Here is a 23,452-nt window from a genome sequence, read left to right as displayed (position 1 = left end):
TTTGATGGTACGGAGCCCATCTTGCTTGTGGTTTTACACAAGAGTTTAAAACATTTTTGTTGTGATCTCCTAAAACTCCTAAATAATCCTTAAAACTGGATCTCACTATCTATTCGTTGAAGACACTACTTATTATTTTCCTTTTAAGCCTTTTGCATGTGATTCATCATCAAGGTAAGCTCAGAGGCAGCACAGATTCCTAACAGAACAAAACAACAAGCATTTATCAGGAAGATTATTATACACGTCCTAGAGGAAGCATTCTGCAGTGATCACACACACACACACACACACACACACACACACACACACACACACACACACACACACAGTACACTGTCTTTATTTTTCTTAATGTCTTTCTTTGTCTCTCCCTGACCCTGCAGTCCTTTTCTCAATAAAGAAAAGCTGGAATACACACAACACACAGGGTTTACACTGAATTCACGTTATTTAATCAGATCCCTGATTGCATGTCTCTAGGGTCCTCTAACTACTTTTATTACTTTCAATAACAGGAAATCCTTTTTTACCATCAAGAGATTTTAGAACTCGCCTATACAGACAAGAATACTCCTTGAATAACTGCTATGCCATTATTACAGTACCCAAAATGTCAATTTTAATTTGACCTAACTGAACCACCCAAAATCATTACAACATCCACATCCACATTAAAATGCCATGACAGCAGCAGATTTCAATGGTATTTGTTGCATTGTTGTACAAAAAGACTTATTGGTCTTTGTCATATGAACAAACCAACAAATACTTTCAGTTGCAAACAGTATAAGAGAAGCTTTGTCCATGAAATCTTGTGTGTAAAATGTACAATATGCTCCAACATCCCAGAAGTTTTATTGCGTTATCGCAAATGCACACACTGTGGTTGTATATTCATTAGAGCTGAAACGAGTGGTTGATTGTTTTGATCGACTACGTCATCAATCAGCAGCTATTCTCGTAATCAATGAATTGTTTTAAGGCTTCTTCAAATGTTACCTAGTTCCAGACCAAACGATGAAGTGATTAATCGAAGAAATAGTCAACAGATTCACTGGTAATGAAAATGATCATTGGTTGCAGCTGCTGCTGGAGCATCTTGTGCAGCTGTTGATCCTGATGTGTTTTCTTGCAGAGGAAGCGCTCTGCAGTCAGTGTGGTGAAACAGGAAGCACAGGAGGTCCTTGGACAAGGAGAGCGTCTGCTGGATGAAGCAAACCAGCTTTCAGACAACATCAACAAAGAGATAGAGGTGCTAAAGTTGACCAAGTAGACACTTTTTAACTCTTTAAAACCTCTCTCTGATTCTGTCTGAGGTCCGTTTTTTGTCTTTTGGCATCAGGAAGGAGAAGAAGAAGAACAACTGTGTTTTGATTTTGTCTCCTTTCTCTCCTCTTTGTTCATTTCAAATCATTTTATTGGCGTAAAATGCATAAAATAATTAAGGATATTAACATAAATACTAACAAGTACTAATTTCAATCTCAACTCCATAATACCCAAGCTAAGTCAGCAGAGCCTCTGTTTTTCTTTTTCCTGTAGGACCTGGAGGAGATGCAGAGAGAACTGGATCCTCTTCATGAGCAGCTGGATGATAAAGTCAGTCGCCTCACCACTGGTTTAACTCACAACCTGGCTAACCACGTGCATGATGCAGAAGACCATGCCAAACAGCTGAATGACTCTGCTGCCATTTTGGACGGGTAAACATAAAGACATTACCAACGCTCGTATATGTTCACACAGAGGTAAAATATGAGGCCTAGATAGGACTGAAACGAGTAGAGGATTAAAAAGTGGATTTACAAGCAATTCATCCATTATAATTCTGATATTTTTGATTTGCTTTTTTTGCATTGCAGTTGCACCATTCATAAATCACTCTAAAGTGTGATCATATTTTAATAGACTGAAAGTTTGATTGAGACAAAATAATAAGATTTTAAAGACAAGAATTAAACATTAAAAAAACCACTGTCCTGTAACTGTGGTAGAGCTGCAGAAATCTCAGAAAAGTGTAAATCAACATGACAATGACTGAGTTCAATATGAGATAATGATGGTGAATGTTGCTGCCACAGGAGTTTCCTGAATCTGGGTTTTCATTACTTAACAAATGTGTGTATAACATATCAAAGGCAAAATAACAAATCGACCTCCATTTCTCTCTCTTTTTTCTTTTTTTTTTTTTTTTTTTTGGTCTCCCCCTTCTCACAGTATTTTGGCTGAAGCTAAAAATCTTTCCTTCAACGCAACGGCTGCCTTCAAGGCCTACAGTAACATTAAAGCAAATGTCGATGCCGCAGAGAAAGAGGCAAGGGCAGCCAAACAGAGGGCAAATGAGGCGCTGGCACTGGTAAGAGAACACAAACACATGCACACACCTATTGACTGAATTAAAAAAAAAACTATTTTTTCTATTTTTATACGACGACTTTGTTCATAGTTTAACAAAGGATCACATTATTTTTGCTATACTATCAGTTCATTATGACAAACACATCCTGTGATCTATTGGTCTCATTTTCCCTGGTGTCCAATACATTCTCTGTGACGCAGCCATAAAAGCTGAACTTCACATGTGTCTTTATGGTATGGTAATATACACCTGACACTCAGGTACTACACTCATACTGTAAGTATCAAGTACAAGCATTCTGGTTATTCACACAGTACGTGAACTCTCAGCACAAGAGGTGGTCTGTGTGTGTCTGTGTGTTCGTGTTCATGCATGTGTGTGTGTGTTTGTGTGTGTCTTACATGCAGTAACAGTAATGTAAGCTTGTGCTCTCCATTAGTCATGGCTGAGAGATCAAAGCATTTTTCTGTCCTCTCTCTTTCCTTCATTTTTCCCCTCACCCTCTTTCATTATCATGACCACACACCCACACACACACCTACACCTGAAATCTCCCTTTTCCTTCCTCTTTCTTCCTTTAATTTCTTAATTTATTCTTTTTCTTCTCTTCTTTTTTTCTTGTCCTTGTTTCACACTTCTTTTCATTTTTTTTTTTTCACTCTCCATTCGTTTGCTTCTGTCTTGGTTACGTTCCTCATCTTTGATTTTCTCCACTTTATTCTGTAACAGTTTATTTGTCTCTCAGTTGTTTTTAAATTATTTTCTGTATGCCAGTTCATTTATTTGTCCTTTTTTCCCCCAATGTTTTACCCTTTTTTTGACTCATTCCCCTCGTTTGCATTTTTTTCACCTGCCTTCTTTCTCTTCTTCCTTTTGCAAGAAAGAGGTAAAGGGCAGAAGTAGAAAGAGCTAAAAAAAAAAAAAAAAAGGAAAGGAGGAGTACAAACAAAGAAAGGAGTAGTTGAGGGTGGAGAATATATGAAGAGAAGTCGGCTGAATACCTTTCTTAGAATATCATTTAGCATTTCAAAGTAGTCATGCTCTGATCTTACATAAAGATCATATGTAGATTACTGCACCTTTTTATGTGTCACAAAACATATTTTAAATTTATGTTTGGGATTTAAATTTTATTGTGGAAGCATTTTTGGTGAAAGCATATGAAGTAATGTATTTGATGATGTTGCTCTATGTAAATCTATTTGTGTGTGTGTGTGTGTGTGTGTGTGTGTGTGTGTGTGTGTGTGTGTGTGTGTGTGTGTGTGTTTAGGCTGTAGGTCCGGAGGTCCCAATAAAAGATGCAGCTCAAGGTGCCCTTCAGAAGAGCCAAACACTGCTGAACCAAGCTAAACAACTGCAAAATGATGTCAAAGGTAACCATGGGTATACAGTGTGTGTGTGCGCACGTGCAATATATTTCATAAAAAACATACTATATAGTATATTGCATGCAACAGACAGTGTGATGATATAAGTAGGCTACTATGAGCCTACTTACTACGATGAGCTTCAGTCAATTACTGGATTACAGTAATGATAATATGATATAGAAATGATCATATGCACAGTACAAACAAGTACTGAGTTTTATTCATTTGAACCAGTTTATCAGCCATCAGTGTCAATCTTCATCTGCCTCTCTATGCCTCACTGTCAGTCACTCTTCCCTGTCAGGGGGGTGAGTGAAGTGATTTTATTAGCAGGCTGCCCAGGCTTCAAATCAAACAATCACCATCATTTACTTTGCGTGTGTGTCCGTGTTTGTGTGTTTTTTGTGGGTGTGTAGAGAATGCAGATAGTGTGGCCGGGCTGAAGGGCAGAGTTAAAGCAGCAAGAGACAAAACCAAAGACCTGCTCAAAGCTGTCAACGGAACCATGGCAACGCTCAATGCTATCCCCAACGGTACGACTGCACAGTGTGTGTGAGTGACTGAGTGTGTGTGTGTGTGTGTGTGTGTTGGGGGGGGGGGTAAAGAGAGAGTGGATCAATATCAGTGTGCGGATAGAGGTCAGTTGCTCTGGTAAACTCAACTTGACACATGTCAATACTCAGATACACAGACACACACAAATGCACTGCAGTGATAGTGAGGTGGTTGAACTAAAGTGATGCACATGGTTGCCTTTGGATCAACATGCAGAAAAAAGTTAAATGTAGCTGCTACAAATTGTGAATTAACACAACATGTTAAATTGCAGTTCAAATCCCTGTGGTTGGGTCGGAACTCTAGAGACCAAAAGATTATCAGTCTGATTTTCACAGGATTCACTCAACCTGAGGACACAATGAGATGTGTGGGAGGAGTAATGTTCAGCAGTGATTATACTCTGGTTTGGTGGGTTTAGAGTTTCAGTTTAACCCCTAATACCTACTGGATTGACCTAAGTCACCTATTGTATCAAACCAAGTTTGGTATTTATGGCCAGACATCCACAGGACAAATCCTGTGATATGATGGAGGAGTTGTTCCTGAGGCAGAGCTTGATCGCAAGGTTTTAGTGAAAAGAAGTGACCCACCTGCACTGCCTGTATTATCAGAGTAATCTTGTTTATACAAGATGCTTGCCTACTTGTCAGGTTGGCCCACTGTCAGTCACAGGTTAAATGACGAAAATATGTAGTGCGTAAAGTTTGTAGCACTCTTCTTAGAGCTTTGTTTTGTTACTTAATATACAAATAATAAATGCAGTTTTACAATTTTGTGGTTAAATGATTAATAGAAAATCTTACCTTTCACTATAAATTTCTAATTTTGGAACTTATAAGAAGTAAAATCGTCCTTATCATGTTCCCAATTTCTTTTCGATTTTTCCAGCTTTGAGTAGCAGTTCTGTTGCAGTTTTCCATTTGGGAAATATTCTCAGAACAACTGAATAGAAGGATAAGCTTTTAAGTATTGTTGAATCAGAATAACAGGATTGTATTGTGACACAGCTTGTGGATGTGATGCAAAGTCAGTACAAACTGCCTCACATTAAAGTTGTACCTCTGAGTCAGTGCCACTTCCTGCCTCCAAATCTGGCCTGGGATCTGTCTTCTCTTATCTCAGGTTTTTACTCCTATTCCCCACTGTCAACTGCCAAACAAAGCACAAGCAACAAATAAGTGTATTCATGCATTATTGTCTGAAAATAAAATCTAACATCTAACATGAGAATCAGCTCAGGTCGAAGGCCTCCAATACATCCCATTCAATTATGTCGTACTGATAAATTCCACCATAAATATTTATTAAAAATACATATCCATCATGTTGACTGAACAATATCTCAATATCATTAGCAGCTCTATGCATCACAAAGCCCATCTACTGGCCCCTTAATGCAAAGTCACTGATTAATGTATGTAATTTGTGTAACTTTGTCTGTTTTTTATTATTTTATTTTTGTTATTATTGTTTTCTCTGGCAGACACAGCAGTTAAGCTAGCATCCACAAAGGCTGTAGCAGCTGATGCTAATGCCACGGCCATAGATGTCCTCGAACGCCTCGGAGATTTGAATCTGCGACTCCGTGGCCTACAGAGGAACTACAGTGAGCTGGAGGACACGGTGAATGCAGCCAATCAGATGATCCAGGACCCCGAGAAAAACAGTAAAGTTCCTTTAATTTTGGCTAGTCTAGTGATTACACACAGACCCCCCCCCCGTGAATTTGGTTCACAGAGTAATTACCATTTGAAAAAAAGGCACAAAAAAGTTCTTCACAAAATACACATTTTAATAAGGACGACAATGAACAGAGAAATAAATAATCAGTTAATTAAGTGCTTTTTAAATGTCAATCTGTCTTCAGTCTAATCCTCCATCTGAAAATTTCTCAACTCATTGGAGAAATGAGTCACAGAAAGTCACATAAATTAGTAAGAACTACTTCCACCCAAACCTGATGTTTTTTCTCTCTGTCTCTCTTTTTTCAATCCCCACAGCCATCAGTATGTATATTTCACTTACCTCAATATATGTACTATGTGCTATAAGTGGTGTACCAATACAATGTTGTAATTACTAAGTAATATTAATAGTATTAATTCACGACTAATACATGTTGCTCCACAGTTAAAGGCTTCGCTCTGCACCATATTAAGCTGGAACCCTTAAAGTCATCCCTTGGATACAATTAAACATAGTTATGTTGTTTGTTTTTCAGCGCAATCAATATCAACTATGTCATTATGATCTGATTTCAACAACAGTATTGGAGCACCACCCACTCATTTTATGATCTTATCTCATCTTTAATATCTGTCCAGTAAGCAGTAATAGCTTCTAATAATGCCTCTGTTCTGCTCTGCCCGGCTGGAGCATGAGCGCTGTGCACATCGCAAAGCATGGAACTTCTTTTTCTTTTTTTTTTCTTCTTTTTGTCTATGTACACATCTTTTTCAGTTTCAAGCCTTTACAATATATAATAGTAAAGGTTTTAGAGAAAAGGTTTTCTTTGAATGCTGAGCTGCACTAATGCACCTTCTCCATCTTTCTTGCTCTTCTTCCATATTTCTTCTCCTCCTTTGAGTAATATCGATGATCTCGTCGGCTGCCTTCATTTGTCATCCTTTCTTCCAGACTCTATACACGCTGGCTTTCCATGCTCTCTCAGCTATAATATACTGTACAGTGTTAATGGTGGCAACTGCTGTGCTCTTCTGTGTCACTACTCTGCTTCATCTCTCTCTACTCTCAGTCCATGCTGCAGGAGCTAAAGTGAAGGATTTAGAGGATGAAGCTGATAGACTGCTGGAGAAGCTGCAGCCAATCAAAAAGTTGCAGGATAATTTGAAGCGAAACATCTCACAAATAAAGGAACTGATCAACCAAGCCAGAAAACAGGCCAACTCCGTAAGTTGTCAAGACACTGACATGTACAACTATCAGTCTGATCATATTTAAGGAGTTTAAGTGTGTAACAGCACAATTGTTTCCTCAGCAAAAGATTTATAATCATTTACTTTGGTTTTGAATTTTATTGCTCATGAATACACATACATACATTCATTCGTCACATTGCATTATTCTACTCTCAAAAGCTTATTTTCCATTATTAGACTTCCTTTTATGATCTGAGGTAAAAAATATTATTCTTATAGCAAAATATATTCATTAAATAAAACATTTTCAAATTCAGTAGTTGTACTCTCTCACAACTAATACAAAAGGTCAGTTTGGCAACTTTTTGAGGGTTACAATAGGATTTATAGCAAACACTGGAAAGATACTGGCCCAATTTATTATCAAAAGCTATGAAATCTATGATGCTATGGACAGGTCAGCAGCAGGCACCAGGCTAACTTTAAGCCGGGTTTGCAATGCTTTTATGTGACTCCATATAAAACAAATCTTAACTAAAATACTAAAAGACAAAAATTATGCAAAATTCTTCATGTAGAAACCTCTTAATCTCTCTTCTTTGTCTTCCTTGTTCCAGATCAAAGTATCAGTGTCATCAGGTGGCGATTGTCTCCGTAGTTACCGCCCTGATATCAGGAAGGGGAGGTACAACACCATCATCCTTCATGTTAAAACCACAACACCTGATAACCTGCTCCTCTACCTGGGGTCAGCCAAATATGTAAGTATACTGTTTATTTATTTATCCAACACAAATTACCACAAATGCACAGAAATTGTTTGTTCATTTAAAGGTTAGGCTCTTCCAGTGAAATATACTGTCAAAACTGCAACAGCAATTGTTCTTTCATACTTTATATGGACAGATTAATAGAGTGTGTCTAAGGCTGACAGTGACTTTGGATACAGCCAGATATGTTGAGATTTCAGTGACTTTTCCCTGGAGGTTTATATTAACCACAACCAGATCTGCTCTATGTCTTAATGCAACTGTGATCTTAAACCATATATTTTGGTCATTTCAATTTACAACTGACCAAAATGTCAAAAACGAAGCAGTGGACTGCTGCTAGCTGATTCTCAGAATTTAAGAAAATAATCATGTATATAGAGACCTATAGTCATTATTTTGAATTATTTTCTTCATCTACATCTTCAGCAGCATACATTTCCATGATAATAATGCATTGCTGTTTATTAACATCCATTAAGTTTTGTTGGATAACTAATGCATCATTATGGCTCTGCAGAAAAAACTTTGTCTCTAGCATATATGGCTCTGGTATTATTGCTTACGAATCCAGTTGACAGCTTCAAATTTCTAAAATGTTTCATATTAAAGCATTAATCATATTTAATATAATGTAGAGATGCTGTATATTGTGTAGCATTTATCACACTTGAAAATGCCAGTGTATACACACACACACACACACACACACACACGGAGAGAAGCACACATTTGTGTTCCTCCCTCTCAGCCACACACACACACACACACACACACACACACACACACACACACACACACACAGCCAACGCATTCCCTGAATGATTTGTCTAATATGAGAATAATTAATACTTCTTGACTCTTACTCACTAACGCCCCCACAAACACAGCACGCTGCTGTTTTAAGGTACCACTGATAATCCCAAAGTGTGCATATGCGTGGATAAGTGTGTATGGATATGTGTGTGTCCTAACGAGCGGCAGCAATTAACAAGTTTATGTTGCTCCCTGCTTTAGCCTGATTTCCCCTGAGAAATCACTGCTTTGCTTCATCTGACTGGGAAGTCTTGAACGTGCATGCATGTGTGTGCGCATATGTGTGTTTTTGTGTCTCTCACTAATACTCTCTAATTGCAAAGAATTCAGTATGAATAGTAATGGTGTCTGTCTGTCTTTGTCTGTGTGTGTGTGTGTGTGTGTGTGTGTGTGTGTGTGTGTGTGTGTGTGTGTGTGTGTGTGTGTGTGTGTGCACGCACCTCTAACATTTCACTAATAGTGTGTAATGCTAGTTGAATAATAACGACGTTGCCCTGTGATCTGTGCTAATGAATAATCGTCATTACCCTGGAGAGACTAGAAAGATAAGTGTGTGTACCTGTTTGTGTATGTGTCATTTGTGTCTTCAAATGTGACTCCCTAATAATCTCTAATTGTGCATAATACTATATGAATAATAATGATGTGTGTGTGTGTACTTCAGACGCAGCATCCAGAAGAGAGCATATGCTCAAAATTCTCCTATTAATTTTTTGGCTCATAAATAAGTAATAAGATCATTAATCAAAATACAGCAAGATCCTGTGAAAATCCACTTACAGAGACAGATGGAGAAAACTTTGTACCCTCAGAATAGATCAGAGCTGGGTGTGAAATCCCTTCTTTGTTCACTCTTTCACTATCCCCTACATGATAAATACAATGCAAGCTTCTCTATAGTGAGTAACACAGTGGGATTTTGGACACTTATTCTCACCATCACTATAATCACCATCACTTTTGCATCACCACCAACCAGTGTTGCATAACACCTGTGCTCTGTCATCTCAGGAGCAAAGGTGAAGAACTGCATTGTACAATTTTCAGTAAAATGTATTAAATGCTATGGATACTACATTTTAATTGTGTTTTCCAGTTCATTCTTTGCACAGTTTGAGATGAACTGTGTTTACACCTGGTGGTGTATCTGCCAACCTGGCCATCACTGAGATTTGTGAGGTTACTTTCCTCAAATTCCAATACAGTTTGTGGTTACATTGCAGACATGTTCCCTCCGAGGCAAATTTCATTATAATATAAACTGACTGGCTTTTTCATTGAACCTATATTTCTCTCCCTCCAGTTTAATTCAGCTCATTTGTCTGTTGACATGATGAGTCAATATAGTGCACAATTTCATATTTCTACAACAGTTTGTACACAGTATAGTCAGCATATGTCTTCTGTGTGTCTCAGGTTGATTTCCTGGCCTTAGAGATGCGTAAAGGGAAGGTGAATTTCCTTTGGGACGTGGGTTCAGGTGTGGGCAGGGTCGAATATCCCCATCACACCATCCATGACGGGAACTGGCACAGAATAGAGGCGTCTCGGTAAGAAGTGTGCACACACATACAGTACATGCATATTCTTTGTTGCTTTGCATGCAAAGCTTCTCATTCAAACGTGCTTCCAAAGCAGAATGGGCAGATCTAAGAAGCTAGGGATGTTGAGAAGTATGTTTTGATGATGCACACACAAACTCACCAGCTCATGCACATAATGACAGATACATAGTATGCACAAATAGACAAGAAAGAGAGCCAAGAGAGCCACTTCCATGCAAATATATAGCACTTATCTCCAGGTTCCACTCTGACATCTGCACTAATGGAAATCAAACATTATTCAGAAATTTCATACCCGCACTGTTGCAGAAGTTCACACAAAGGTGTTGCACTTGTAGTCTCCTTTGCTTTCATCTTCAGTTCAGTTCATCTCAAATCAGCTTCAAGGGTTTTAATTCTGGAGACTGCTACTCTTCCATCATGTGGAGCCACTGTCTAGTTCTTTGCTTATAATGTTTTGGGTCATTATCTTGCTGTAGGATGAACCCCTGACCAACCAGTCTATCTTCCTTTGTTATTTGCCTTTTTTTTTTCTTTTTTTTTTTTCAACATTTTGATGGAAATATACAGTCCTATATAGAACTATTGTCGAAATAATTCTTCAGAGGTTGTAGTAACAGTTTGTTCCAACTCTGCAGTAGCTCCAAAACTTTTGGCCTTGTAGTTTAAATATGTGGAAAGAGAAATCTAACCAACATCAAATATATCATAAGCAGAATGACATAACCTAATCAAGTCAACAACAACCAATTTTAACAGCAAAAATAAACCAACCTAGCGACCACAGGATGTCATTTCATTCACACTGCTGAAGAAAACGCGTTGCTTCACATGGGAAATCAAGAGTTTTCAGCCTTGTCAGCACATGGGACATCATTCCACAGATACAGTGTAATCTATCAGATCCAGTTTTCCTCTGTGAAAGCTGAAGTGGTGCTGTATACATTTTCACCAACTGAAGATTTTAGAGGCACTTGGAATCAGTTTTTATGAACTCTCAGTGCTAAAGATGAAAGATAGAAACACAATGTGGAACCAGTTTGTAGCAGTGGAGCCTCTGAGCTGTACAATGAGATTAATCTCCCACCTCGGAGTTTGTTTTCGAAGCAGGAACAGCATTTCTGTATTGTGTAGGGGAACATTTTTAAGACTGATAGGCTGTGCGATCCCACTGGAAAACACCTTTGGGAAATCTCTCGGATGGAAATGCATGGCGCAGGTGGGATGTCTGCTTGGTGTAAATGGGTCTGGTGTTAGACAGTCTGTCTTCCAGGAAATACAGAATGGCAAACAAAATAACATCAAACCTCCTCTCTCTTACTCCTTCTCTCTGTCTGCAGTAATGGCTTGAATGGTACCATATCAGTATATCCTCTGGAAGGCTCCATGGCTGGTATGATGCCGACCCCGGCCAGTGCCAACTCGCCCACAGCCTACACCATCTTGGATGTGGACCAGAACGCCTACCTCTTTGTGGGAGGAATACTCGGCGCTGTGAAGGTATCTGACTGTCTCTCTGTCTGTGTATAACAACATCGAGAACCTGTCTGTCTTTTTTTACATTGCTTTTTTTCCCTCCCTCTGTCTTTCAGAAAGCAGATGCAGTACGAACAACAACATTCACAGGCTGTATGGGAGAGACCTTCTTGGATGGTAAACCCATTGGACTGTGGAACTACAGAGAGAGAGAGGGAGACTGTAAAGGATGTGTTGTCAGGTGAACAAACACTTCACAAAGTTTTAATATTTTTTTATAAATTGTAATATTTTATTCATTTTTTTCCTCCTTGTTTACTGTTATTATTATGCACCCCTGTATACACTGGATGTTATAAAATCATTCATTTTCATATATATATATATATATATATATATATATATATATATATATATATATATATATATATATATAACCAATGTTGGTTTTTTTGTCATTAAGCACGACTTCTGAGATCAAAACAATTCTTCGTTCAGTCAATTTTCTTTCACTCTTTTGTTGTTCCTTTAATATTCAAGAGGCCACTTCATCATCTTTGTTACTTTGCATTTCAAACTTGGAAGGAAAAGAAACCAATAATAAAGTGTCTGTGTTTTTATAGCCCTCAGCGCTCAGATGGCGAGGGAATAGTCCAGCTGGATGGTGAAGGCTATGCCGCAGTGGGACGCCCCACAAGGTGGAACCCCAATGTTTCCACTGTCACCTTTAAGTTCCGCACTTTCTCCTCCGATGCCCTCCTCATGTATCTGGCTACTGAGGATATGGTATGTACACCACAAAGCAAAAGGGTATGAAACTCAAAGGTTTATCATTCATCCATAAGAAATCCTGCTTCACTTGAAATATAAAGTGAAGACTTGGATAAACTAAGTCCATCATCATTCAACTGAAAACATGTATTTTTTTTGTCCTCAAAAAGTCTAAGAGGCTTATACAAAAGTTAAAAGGCCTTTATTATTGTGACTACTTTCATTTTTGTAATGAATGAAGCAGTTTGCATCATATCATTCTTATCTCTCCATTGACAGCACCACATTTTTGTGTTATTAGTGTTAGATGTAGGTAGAACTTCTTGCCTTGTTTTGTATTTCATGTTTTTTTCTTGGCTCTATGAAGCAGATTTTTTTTTTTATTTTGACATTTCTACAAAAGTTGGTGTGTGTACACTTGAAACAAACATCAGGGCCTCACAGCACATTTTCTCCGACTGTTGCTCTGTGTAGAAGGACTTTATGTCCCTGGAGCTGTCAGAGGGCAAGGTGAAGGTGAACTTTGACCTTGGGTCAGGGGTTGGCAGCGCCATATCCACTAACCGCCACAATGATGGAACCTGGAAATCCCTCACCATGTCAAGGAACAAGAAACAAGGTACACACAACACTGAAAACAACAGACAAATGAGCAGATACCTGAGCCTATGAATGAATAGAGCATTGATATCACACAGTCTGTGTCTGCCTGTTTTATTGTTATTTATGTCCCTTTAACTGTTTACAAAGCCACGGTGACTGTAGTGGACATCGACAGCAGTGCTGAGGAGAAGATAGTGGCCACATCTCAGGGTTCAGCTAGTGGTCTCAACCTCAAAGAAAACCAGAAAATCTATTTTGGAGGGCTGCCGACAATTGGAAACTACAGGTACGAGCACACACTGCTGTATTTCATTCATGTACATAGTTAGACACTCTGATACAGATAGATTAATTTTAATGAAGGCTATAATATATTCTGTATGTATGATAAGACTGTCTTCCTAATGATTGTGGTTATTTCCCAGTGTATAACTGTGTATAGCTGCTCAGACTTCAGATTTCAGATTGACTTTTTATCTAGGTACATAAAAAACAAATGGAGTTTCACATAAAAACTGCAGGCAAAATAAAAAGACCTTCCACTGCAACTCTCAAAAAGGAAAATAATAAATAATGTAATGGAATAATTGACCAAGAACAATCAGCCTCTCCACAGCCCATTATAACTCTTTTCACACCTTGTAGTCTGTCATGAAAACATCTACGAACCAGCAGGTTGAGCAAACACAACTTGACTAGTTTAAACGAGTCATTAGGTGAAACAGTGTTTTTGAAATGTGCTAATGCTCTGATATCATGTTTTGTCTTAACAGCATGACAGCCAGGTAAATAAATTAAGAAATACATTTCACAATCAGACATACAGTAAAATGCACTGTGCATGAGGCCCACCCATCATGATGATGCTGTATAGCCCACAGTGAATGTGTCTCTTTGTATCTTGGCTGGCACCTGAAGGCTCCTGCTCTTCCACATGGCAGCTGGAAAGCACTTTCTCTATCCTTTTATTAATCTGAATTTGGCGTTTGTCTGCTTAGAAACATTTAGGTGCACATCTCACATTTATGACACTGCCTCACAGGCATTATTGCCATAATTCTATTCAGATTCAGGATCTAAGTGTCTCTACCATGTTTTTGTAGTGCTGCAAGCAACAGCTTTTGCTGAGCTAGAAAAACATGGCCTTAATTCACAGAAAACAATTACAATATGTTGCCTTACACTGCTAATAATGTTTGGTGTGATTTAAAATTATGAGATGATGGATTTTCCACTGTTGACTGTTTTCCTTCCATCTTGTATAATATGTAACCTGAACATAGCCTGACATTACATAAAGATAATTATAACAAACCCAAAAGTATTAATATGGACAGTATGGACAAACGCCACTTTCAGATTATTCTTGTTGTTGACGTGCAAACGTCTCTGCTTTTGGACACATGATGCAATAGCTTCACCATGGCAGTAATTCAAATGATTCTACACTGCTAAGAAACAGGAAAGCCCATGGAGCTTTTCCAGTGTCCTTTTCTATAGATGCTCCTTCTTAAAATCATTCCAACTCCTTTATAGGTCAGAGGTCACTCTGAAGCGATATGCAGGCTGTCTTCGGGAGATTGAGGTCTCCAGAACTCCATATAGTCTCCTCAGCAGTTCAGATTATACTGGGGTCACTAAGGGATGTAATGTAGAGGTAAGAGTGTCCACTTAATTGTAGATTTATAGCACTGCAGTATATTTAAATGCTTATTTTTACAGAAGTATGCCTGTCTGCTTGTATTGTAGATCCAGTGCTGTATGCTATAAAATGCATTTAAAGTTTCTCACTAGTTTATATTTTGATGGCATTAGTCAAGCATATAACGTGTAAAGTTTAGCATCTACAGCACAGTATTTGCATAATAAGCATAAGAGAAAACCTCTCTGTATAGTAGTGTTAGTGTTAAATGATTTATCATGTATAAATGTGTGTGTCAAGAGTCAGGATGTGACTGAATGGAGGGCAAATGAATATGAGCATGGAAAATTAACATTACATACAGTAGATATGGATTTGTAGAAGGCCTTGACATATAAACTGAGTGATATTTTCCTCACCTATTCCTGACGCTGCCTCTTCTGCTTTTCTGACTTGAGTGTCTCTCTTTCATTCTTATTTGCTATTCAATCTGTAGCTTTTTAAAAATAAATGTGGCTTTCTGCAAAACAAAATGGAAAGAGAGGTCAGAAAAGTTAATCACTAGTTCAGACTGTATTTGACCTATGACCTTTTAATTTTCCTCTTAAACACAAACTTTATGTTTATTAATACAGTCCTAATACACCGTCCACACCATAGGTATATGGAGAGTTTCATGTTTACACACTTGTTTTTCAGGCTCTCTGCTTCAGCACATTCAGTTTAAAATAAAATAATTGATACAGCAATAAAGTAGCAAGTCTCCACTTTAATTTGTGCAGATTTACATCTTTGTAGAAAGGAATGGAAATATAATCCTTTTAATGCATAGCTCCCAAAGTTTAGGGGTTCGATAGTAATTGGACACTGCAAGTAAAGAAGATGATAAGGCTCAAAAAAGCAAAAATGCATCAGAGTTATCAAATGTTCTTTCAGTATTAATGTCACTTTAATTTACTATTCATTATTTTATTTCAAATTCAAACAGAATGTGCTGAAGCTCAAAAATGAGTTTTCTATGAAATTTACATGATTTTTCTGTTTTTGGTGACCTAAACATTTTGTACCTCTTTATTTTACCTTTTAAGGGTATTCACTGGACCTGAACTGCTTAAATTCCAATAAAAACTGGATCAGTGCAAGTGTTTTTGACCAGTAGTGTGTATATATATGCTTACACTGATTCTGCATTGGAGTTTTCAAAACCATACAAGACATTCAACATGATTACTATATAATTGTGCCATTTATACATACAAATATGCAGCTCCTAGAGTGTATAAAGACTGTATAAAGAATTATAAAGACCCAGGGTTGAGAGTGTGTAGTGAAGGTCTCTCCAGTCCCCTGTCTGCCTTTTCTCTTCTTTTAGCAACCACTCTGCAATGCTACAAAGATGAGAGTTTGTAGGTGTGTGTGGGTGTGTGCATGTGTGTGAGTATTTCCACTTTGCAACCACATTCAAAGTAATGAATAGTGGATGACGGCACATTTGATAGTTTTTGTAACACAGCATGCCTCTAACAGTTGTCTCTTTTATGAGTAAAACCTTGACTTAACTAAAACCTCTGAGGAAATTTGTTGTCATGTAATTTTGATCAACCAAACTCTGTTATATTTCCACTACTTTTACTTTTCCATCTCAATGTGTTCTGTAAAATTTAGCACGAAACAAATCATCTGTTCATTGATGTGCACTAAAATACAAAAACTGTTTAATCTCTGTCTCACAGAACCTGTACACAGTCAGCTTCTCTAAGCCAGGATACGTGGAGCTGGGTGGACTGTCGCTGACAGTCGGCACAGAGATCAGCCTGTCCTTCAGCACCCTGTCAGACACTGGGACCATACTGCTGGCAGTAGGCGGAGCCTCACCAATCGGCCAGCAGGTTGGGTTTAATCTACACTCTGTCGTAATTCTAAACAGATTTTAAACATGCTGTATATTAAAATGTAAATGTAGTGTTTTATTTTACATGGTGAGAATCCTAGTAAAAGAAGTTTTATTGAAAGAACTATATAATTTAAATGCTATATAATTTAATTTACTTTAGTAAATAAAGGGAAATATGAAGTGCTCCATTTAAACCTAAATATATTCATTTATTATGAACACTATTTATGTTGATTTATATGCTAACCTGTGGAAAAATGTCACATTTTTTTCATGTTCAACAGACTTTACAAAAGACTAAAAGACTTTCAGCTGCACTTGAATTATTTGAAAGCATTTATTGGATGTTGAACACTTCCTATATTGTCCCTATAATTATTACCAAACGTCATAGTTCTTTTCAGGAAACTGATTGCAATTAATTAAGTTTACTCAGAAGAGAGAGTCTGGAGACTCAATCAGCTCGAAGTTGCTATTGATGCGCAGTACACTGTTGTCCTGCACAGCTGCAAAAAATGGAAATCAATCGTGATCAGGAAAATCTCAAAAGTATAAGATTTTTGGAACAACACTCTTTCACTTTATGAGGTTTAATTGACAGCTATATTGTAACCTTGCAGTTTGATTGACTTGTTGTAGTTAGTGTTGTCTCCTCTCCTGTTAAAAAAAAAACTGTATCCTACAGCAGTTATTAATTTTAGAGTCTATTAGACTTATCATCCATCACCTTTCCAAGAAATGATTGAGGAACTAAGGAACCCTCAAAATAAAATGTCCATTTAGCCTCACATTGTTCTGAAAATCTCTCCACCACAGGCCCGGAACACAAACCTCCTCAGCTCCAAGAGGAGACGCAGACAGTCAGGAGAGGTGGGTTCAACTAATGTACACCCAAGCACTGCCCCCGCTCCCTAAGTGAATGACGTTTTCATGAGTGCATATTAATGAGATTTGCATTTGTTGGCAACTGGGCTAATTGGATTGTCTTTTATCCAAAACCAACACACACACGCACACACAAAGAAATGTCAGTTTACAGATGCACAAACACACATTGCGGCTGTTGAGCCATCGTATAGCAGTTACCCCCGCTTTTAGCTGACCACACAAACACACACGCACGCATGCACACACACACGTGCACACACACACCCACACATAAGTGAGTGAAGTTTCCATGAGTGCATATTAATGAGATTTGAATTTGTTGGCAACTGTGCTGATCTGATTTTCTGATGGCTAAAAACAATCTCTCTGACACACACACACACACACACACACACACACACACTTTCATCCTAATCACTGATAAATAAATAACTCCATTATTTTATCTCTGCTGGACACACCATGTCTTTGGTGTGTAAGTTGTGTGTTTGCATGTGTTGATATTTGCAGGCAAGCGTATTTGTGTGTATGTGGAGTTCATTGGGTATATGACATGAATGCTAAATTGAAAGTGTATGCATGTTTATGTGAGTGTGTACAACAGTGTGTGTGTGTGTGTGTGTGTGTGAGAGAGAGAGAGAGAGCGCACAGAGGTTACCTCTAGCTTATCCATCATCACTGGTTGTTGGGCGTATAAATCTATTTTTACTAACTATGCTGGCAGGCAGGGCGTGTGTATCTGTGTGTGTGTGTGTGTGTGTGTGTGTGTGTGTGTACGTGTGTGTGTGTGTGTGTGTACGTGTGTGTGTGTGTACGTGTGTGTGTGTACGTGTGTGTGTGTGTGTGTGTGTGTGTGTGTGTGTGTGTGTGGAGAAAGGTTAAGCGAGGTTAAAAACACCATCAACTCAACTTGGCCCTGACTAATGGATGTTTTAGAGAGGGACAGAGAGACAGGGACAGGAGACAAAGGATGGAGGGATGGAAGAGGGAGATTTAGAGGTGAAAGGAAGGATAGAGGAGAAAGAGCAGGGCTGCAGAGGGGAGAAATGATGCAAAGAGAGGAGAGAAAAATGAGAAGATGGGAGAGTGTGATAGTAGACAGAGAGGAGACAATGAATACACCGGACGGAGAGATGAAAAACGAATGGAGGAAGAAGCTTGAAGCAGAATAAAGGAAGCTGAGATAAAAGAGCACAGTGAGAAGAACAACAGCAGGAAAGGGAAAGATGGGGCCATGAAACCGGAATAATAAAGCCAAAAAACTGTGAAAAATGTACATTACAATCTCCAAGACCCCAAGTTGACAACCAGCGTCCCAGTACTCACCTTTGAGAAGCAGGGAATTTTTCCTTAGAAGAGATAATCAGTCATCATAGTTGCTGCAGATTAATTTGCTTTTGATTGACAAACCAACTAATTGTTTCAGCTGTATACCAGGACATGAATGTTAGAGAGAAGAGTCCCTCGATGAGCCTTCTGTGTTCTCTTCTGCTTTTAGTCTGCTTCACTTTTACAACCTGGCACCCAAATAAACACACTCAGGAAGCCAGAGCTGAAGAGTAATCATTCATGAATAAACTTTAAAAGCTGAAAGATTAAGAATATTGAAGGCAGCAGAGGCGTGTGTGTGTGTGTGTGTGTGTGTGTGTGTGTGTGTGTTTTTTTTGTGTGGCTGACTTTCTCATGAACATGGCTTAGTACATGTATAGGTGTTTGCATGCATGTTAGCTCCATAGTCTGCTGCCTCTTTGGTTTCATGCTTGCATGTCTACACGTGTGTGTGTGAGTCTGTATCTGTGTGTGTGTGTGTGTGTGTGTGTGTGTGTGTGTGTGTGTGTGTGTCTCTGTGTAGCTTTCCGTCAGTATATAAATGTATGTGTGAGTTCATGTGTGTTTGTCTGTATGTGTGACATGTGTCTGCATCTGTGCACCTGTGTGTGCGTGTGCGTGTGCGTGTGCGTGTGTGTGTGTGTGTGTGCGGGACGGCGCAGCGAGAGGCATGTTGTAGCTACATCTCAGTTCAATTTGTCCCCGACCTCAAATTGAAATTCCATTTTCAGGTGGTAAATTGTCTCCCACTTCGCCCTCTGGCACACAGTGAATTAAAATTCAAATTAGCCTGACCCTGCACCACTGCTCTCTAGCACCTCTCTGTCTGTCTCTCTCTTTCTCTCTCCCCCCATCTCTATCTCGCTCGCTGTTTTGCTCTCTGCCCTCTCATCTCTTCCCCCTATTATCCTCTCCTCTCTGTTCCTCTCATCTCTTGTTATCCTTTCCTCCCTGCTCTCCTCTCCTCTCCTGCCTCTCTTATCCACCTCCAGTTTTTCTCCATGTACCCCCCAACTCATCTCCCCTTTCCCTTTTTCCTCTTCTCTGCTCTTTAATCCGTAGTCTCTCCTCCCTCCTGTTTGTCTTTTCTCCTCCTTTCACATCTTATCTGTTTTGTCCCAGTGTCTCTTCTTTTTGCTCCTCTCCTGTTCCTGACAAACATTTAACTAATTGTGACATGGATGTGGAGTTTAATCCAAGTTGAGCACAACACTATTATTGCATGATAATATGGCGCAAAGAAAATCCATCTAATGAAACCATTTTGAAATCCCCTCAGTGCTAGAAAAGATTCCTTATTTACATCCTTATTTTATAAAACGATGCAGGGAGCAGCTATAGACAACTTCTATTTGAACCACCTGGCTGTTGATGTTTTGGGGTATTAGTGTTTGACAGTATTAAACTGACCTTTTCAGGCAGCTCGGAGGTGTGACAAAAGAAAATCTTAACTGAAGAGCTGCCTGCTAGCTGTTTCTTGACATTTATCCCACATTGAAGACTTTAGGTTGTTTCTATGGAGCGATTTTCTTTGATCTGCTACTTTTTTCATGTAATCACAGTTTTGTTTATTTCTGACCTTCTGACACACTTTGTGTCATCAGTTTCATCTAACTCAATGTGATTGCTGTCTACCTTGGCCAGGAGACTCTTGAAGAGTGTGTTTTAGGTTCAACAAGATTTTCTTGGTTAGATAACATTAAAAAAAACACAACCACATTTACATGGGTGCAGGTAGTCTACACAACATTAAGGTATTTGTTGGCATTTCCTTTCCTTCTAGTTTCCTTCAGAATTCTCACTTTCTGTTTTTTTTTTCAGTGGCTTAATTCATGTATCTCCTTCCCTCAGGCCTTTTCAATCAGTATTGTGGAAGGTATTGCCTATTTATATACGTTATATGGTGTGAAGCCCCTCGCTCATGCATCTAGCTGAACCTCTTCTTCTCCGTTTCATCTCCTCTCCGTCTTTCTTTGCCTTATGAGTAGTTTAGATGCCTCAGCTAATAAAGTTTATCTCCGACTCCTGCAGCCCTACCTCTCAGTCATGCTAAACAAAGGCTCTCTGGAGGTTTTGGTGTTTACCGGCAGCCACAGTCCGCGTCGTGTCATCAGGCGACCTGAGCAAGGCATACTGAATGATGGGAAGGAGCATTCACTGCGCATAGAGAGGCTAGCTGGCAGGTTGGTGTTTACTCTATGTTGACACTTCCTTTACCTGTGACAGTATTGTTTTGTTGCTGTTGAAGATTTTTACTCTGTATAATCCATCGAATTTGTGTGTGTGTGTTTATTATCAGATCCTTTGCAGTTCAGGTCGATGAAGAAACCAAGAGGGAGGGAACACTTCCCAATGACCAGCCAATTAGCTTGCAGCGTATCTTCCTCGGTGGTGTTCCTGCAGAGGTAGAGCAGACGTCCAACAGAGCCAACGTCCCATTCCAAGGATGTATTTGGAACCTCATGGTCAACGCTGTGTACGTAACCTCTAGTCTACATATACAGACAGTTGTCTATTCATTGAAACAGGAAGTTAGAATATGCTCCTACACAAACATAAAACATAGTTACAGTGAGCAGATATTCAATTTGTCAACAATCAGTTAATAGTTTTTCATTTTTAGAGCAAAAATACCAAAGATTCTCTAGTTTCAGCTTCTCAAAAGTGGCCAGTTGCTGCTTTTCTTTGTCTGACTTGATAGTAAATTAAGTATTTTGGGGTTTTGTTGGTTGGACAAACAAAATTTTTTTCACAATTTTCTGACATTTTTTAGGCCAAATGATAAGTCAGTCGATCTAGAAAAAAAATCAGCAGAATAAACAATAATGAAGATGAGCATGAGTCGCAGCATATCAGAGCAGTGCAGTTAGGTTGGTCAAATGTACAGTGTGTTTTTAAAAGTGTGGTTTTTAAAGTACTCTGCACTGGGCAGTTTAAAACAATTTCCAAATTACTGCAAATATTCACCCCTCCCTGCTCCCTGTTTTCCCACTGCTGCTCATGTACTGTACAGCTCTATGGACTCCACCACTTGTGTGTCCATCCAAACCTCTCATATACTGTGTTGTGATCTGATCAGATCAAAGAAGAATTTAAAATAACTGGTATTTTTTGGTTTTTGATTTATCCTCAGTGTAATGTGGTCCTGACATCACAAGATGAATATGGGGCAAAAGAACAGAGTCAGCTTTTCGATTTTGGATATTTCCTCTGTGTTAAAACACTGACACCGGCAAAACAGACCGATTCACTTCACGTCAATTTCCTTTGCATTACACTTTAAATGTTCCCCTTAAACCTGCTGTAGCAATACTCAAACAGGACAGCTTTAGCTTTCTGTCCTAATGACCTCCCTGTAATGTTTCCTGGCAGGAGACGACAGGCCTAATTTTGACCTCGTACGCTGTTGGGTTAAAGCTTGGTTAATATGATTGCAGGAGGTCATGATGATGTTGATGATGATGATCATAAAGCAACTGTCTCTCTCTGCCTGAACAACAGTAATAGAGCTGTCCAACATCATAAACATACTCATAACTCAAATTACACTGCTCCCTCATCTTTGTGTGTTTGTTTATCGCTCACCTCATTTCACCCCTTTCACCCCCTTCACCCCAAAGCTCTAACTTCTGTTTTAATATAGCCTCCACCTGTCTGTCAGTGGGCCTTCATACAGCTGTTCTTTGTTTGTGTATTTACATGAGATGCCTAACATGATGACACTTATATGTTTTGTGCTGTCATCATTTCTTTCAATTTGCTTTTATATTTCATGTTACTCATACATGATGATCATACTATTCCAGTAGAAAGAGCACTTTGGCCCTGATCCATGACTGTTACAGTGAATGTGAAACTCATCATTTCAAATTCAGTAAAAAACATCTGTACTAATCTGAAGCTTGACTTGACTGCTATGTACTTTGCATTCAGACACACGTGGAAAAAGGACAGAGAGCCCAGTGTTCTGCATAGTTCAAAAACAAATCTACAAGCACCTCTAAAGCTCGCTAGATGAAACATTGTTAGTTTAAATTTGTGCAAAAACAGAAGTGTAAAAACTACAGATTGTGGTTTTTAGTTATTGTTTTGTAACTGTTGTCATAACAGTTAACTCCTCCTAAATCCACAAACATCTCAACTAACATTTTGCAGGAAAATAATTAATTGTATTCCTTGAAATGTTGAACTATTTCTTTAACCCTTTTAGCATCATAATAATAGCTATATTTATTAAAACGCCTGGTCTTTTTTTGTCAAAAAATGCCCTATGTGTAAATAATTTACACCCTTTTTCCAGGAGAAGTAGAACTTTCAAAATCTGTCAAGTATTTACCATTCTTATGTAATTCAATACCTAAAACTGTGTGTTATAAGAAGAAAAGGACAAAAACGGAATTGAATTTTCTTCAACTTTCTTTTTATAAATTCTTGAAAAGTGCAGATTGAATATTTCTGAGATTGCAAAAATCGAATTCAAACTAGCTCCGGTAATTTGAAAGACACATGCGCCGCGGTGTCACCGGTGA

At 38.6% G+C, this 23,452-nt stretch overlaps 1 protein-coding gene across 4 annotated transcripts in view; it reads left to right on the top strand.

Moving 5' to 3' along the window:
* lama2 (laminin, alpha 2) overlaps positions 1-23,452 on the top strand; it is a 174,318-nt gene that overhangs the window by 138,756 nt on the left and 12,110 nt on the right. For 2 of the 4 annotated variants that reach the window (XM_071467456.1, XM_071467455.1), the window contains 20 exons: positions 1,139-1,255; positions 1,546-1,706; positions 2,221-2,359; positions 3,633-3,735; positions 4,149-4,265; positions 5,774-5,956; positions 7,046-7,200; positions 7,787-7,930; positions 10,172-10,305; positions 11,661-11,820; positions 11,913-12,037; positions 12,420-12,582; positions 13,042-13,186; positions 13,318-13,456; positions 13,944-13,955; positions 14,707-14,827; positions 16,546-16,701; positions 17,523-17,576; positions 20,955-21,106; positions 21,223-21,399. In XM_071467456.1, the coding sequence (XP_071323557.1) occupies positions 1,139-1,255; positions 1,546-1,706; positions 2,221-2,359; positions 3,633-3,735; positions 4,149-4,265; positions 5,774-5,956; positions 7,046-7,200; positions 7,787-7,930; positions 10,172-10,305; positions 11,661-11,820; positions 11,913-12,037; positions 12,420-12,582; positions 13,042-13,186; positions 13,318-13,456; positions 13,944-13,955; positions 14,707-14,827; positions 16,546-16,701; positions 17,523-17,576; positions 20,955-21,106; positions 21,223-21,399 (2,657 nt within the window). The remainder of the gene's footprint in view (positions 1-1,138; positions 1,256-1,545; positions 1,707-2,220; positions 2,360-3,632; positions 3,736-4,148; positions 4,266-5,773; positions 5,957-7,045; positions 7,201-7,786; positions 7,931-10,171; positions 10,306-11,660; positions 11,821-11,912; positions 12,038-12,419; positions 12,583-13,041; positions 13,187-13,317; positions 13,457-13,943; positions 13,956-14,706; positions 14,828-16,545; positions 16,702-17,522; positions 17,577-20,954; positions 21,107-21,222; positions 21,400-23,452) is intronic. The other 2 variants (XM_071467458.1, XM_071467457.1) reach the window with 1 other exon arrangement.

This window comes from Trachinotus anak, unplaced genomic scaffold (assembly GCF_046630095.1).
Source record: "Trachinotus anak isolate AG129_WGS33_773 ecotype Australia unplaced genomic scaffold, CSIRO_AGI_Tana_v1 ptg000031l, whole genome shotgun sequence".
Classification (NCBI taxonomy): Eukaryota; Metazoa; Chordata; class Actinopteri; order Carangiformes; family Carangidae; genus Trachinotus; species Trachinotus anak.
The sequence above is the reverse complement of the archived record's forward strand: the minus strand, read 5'-3'. Positions and strand labels throughout refer to the sequence as shown.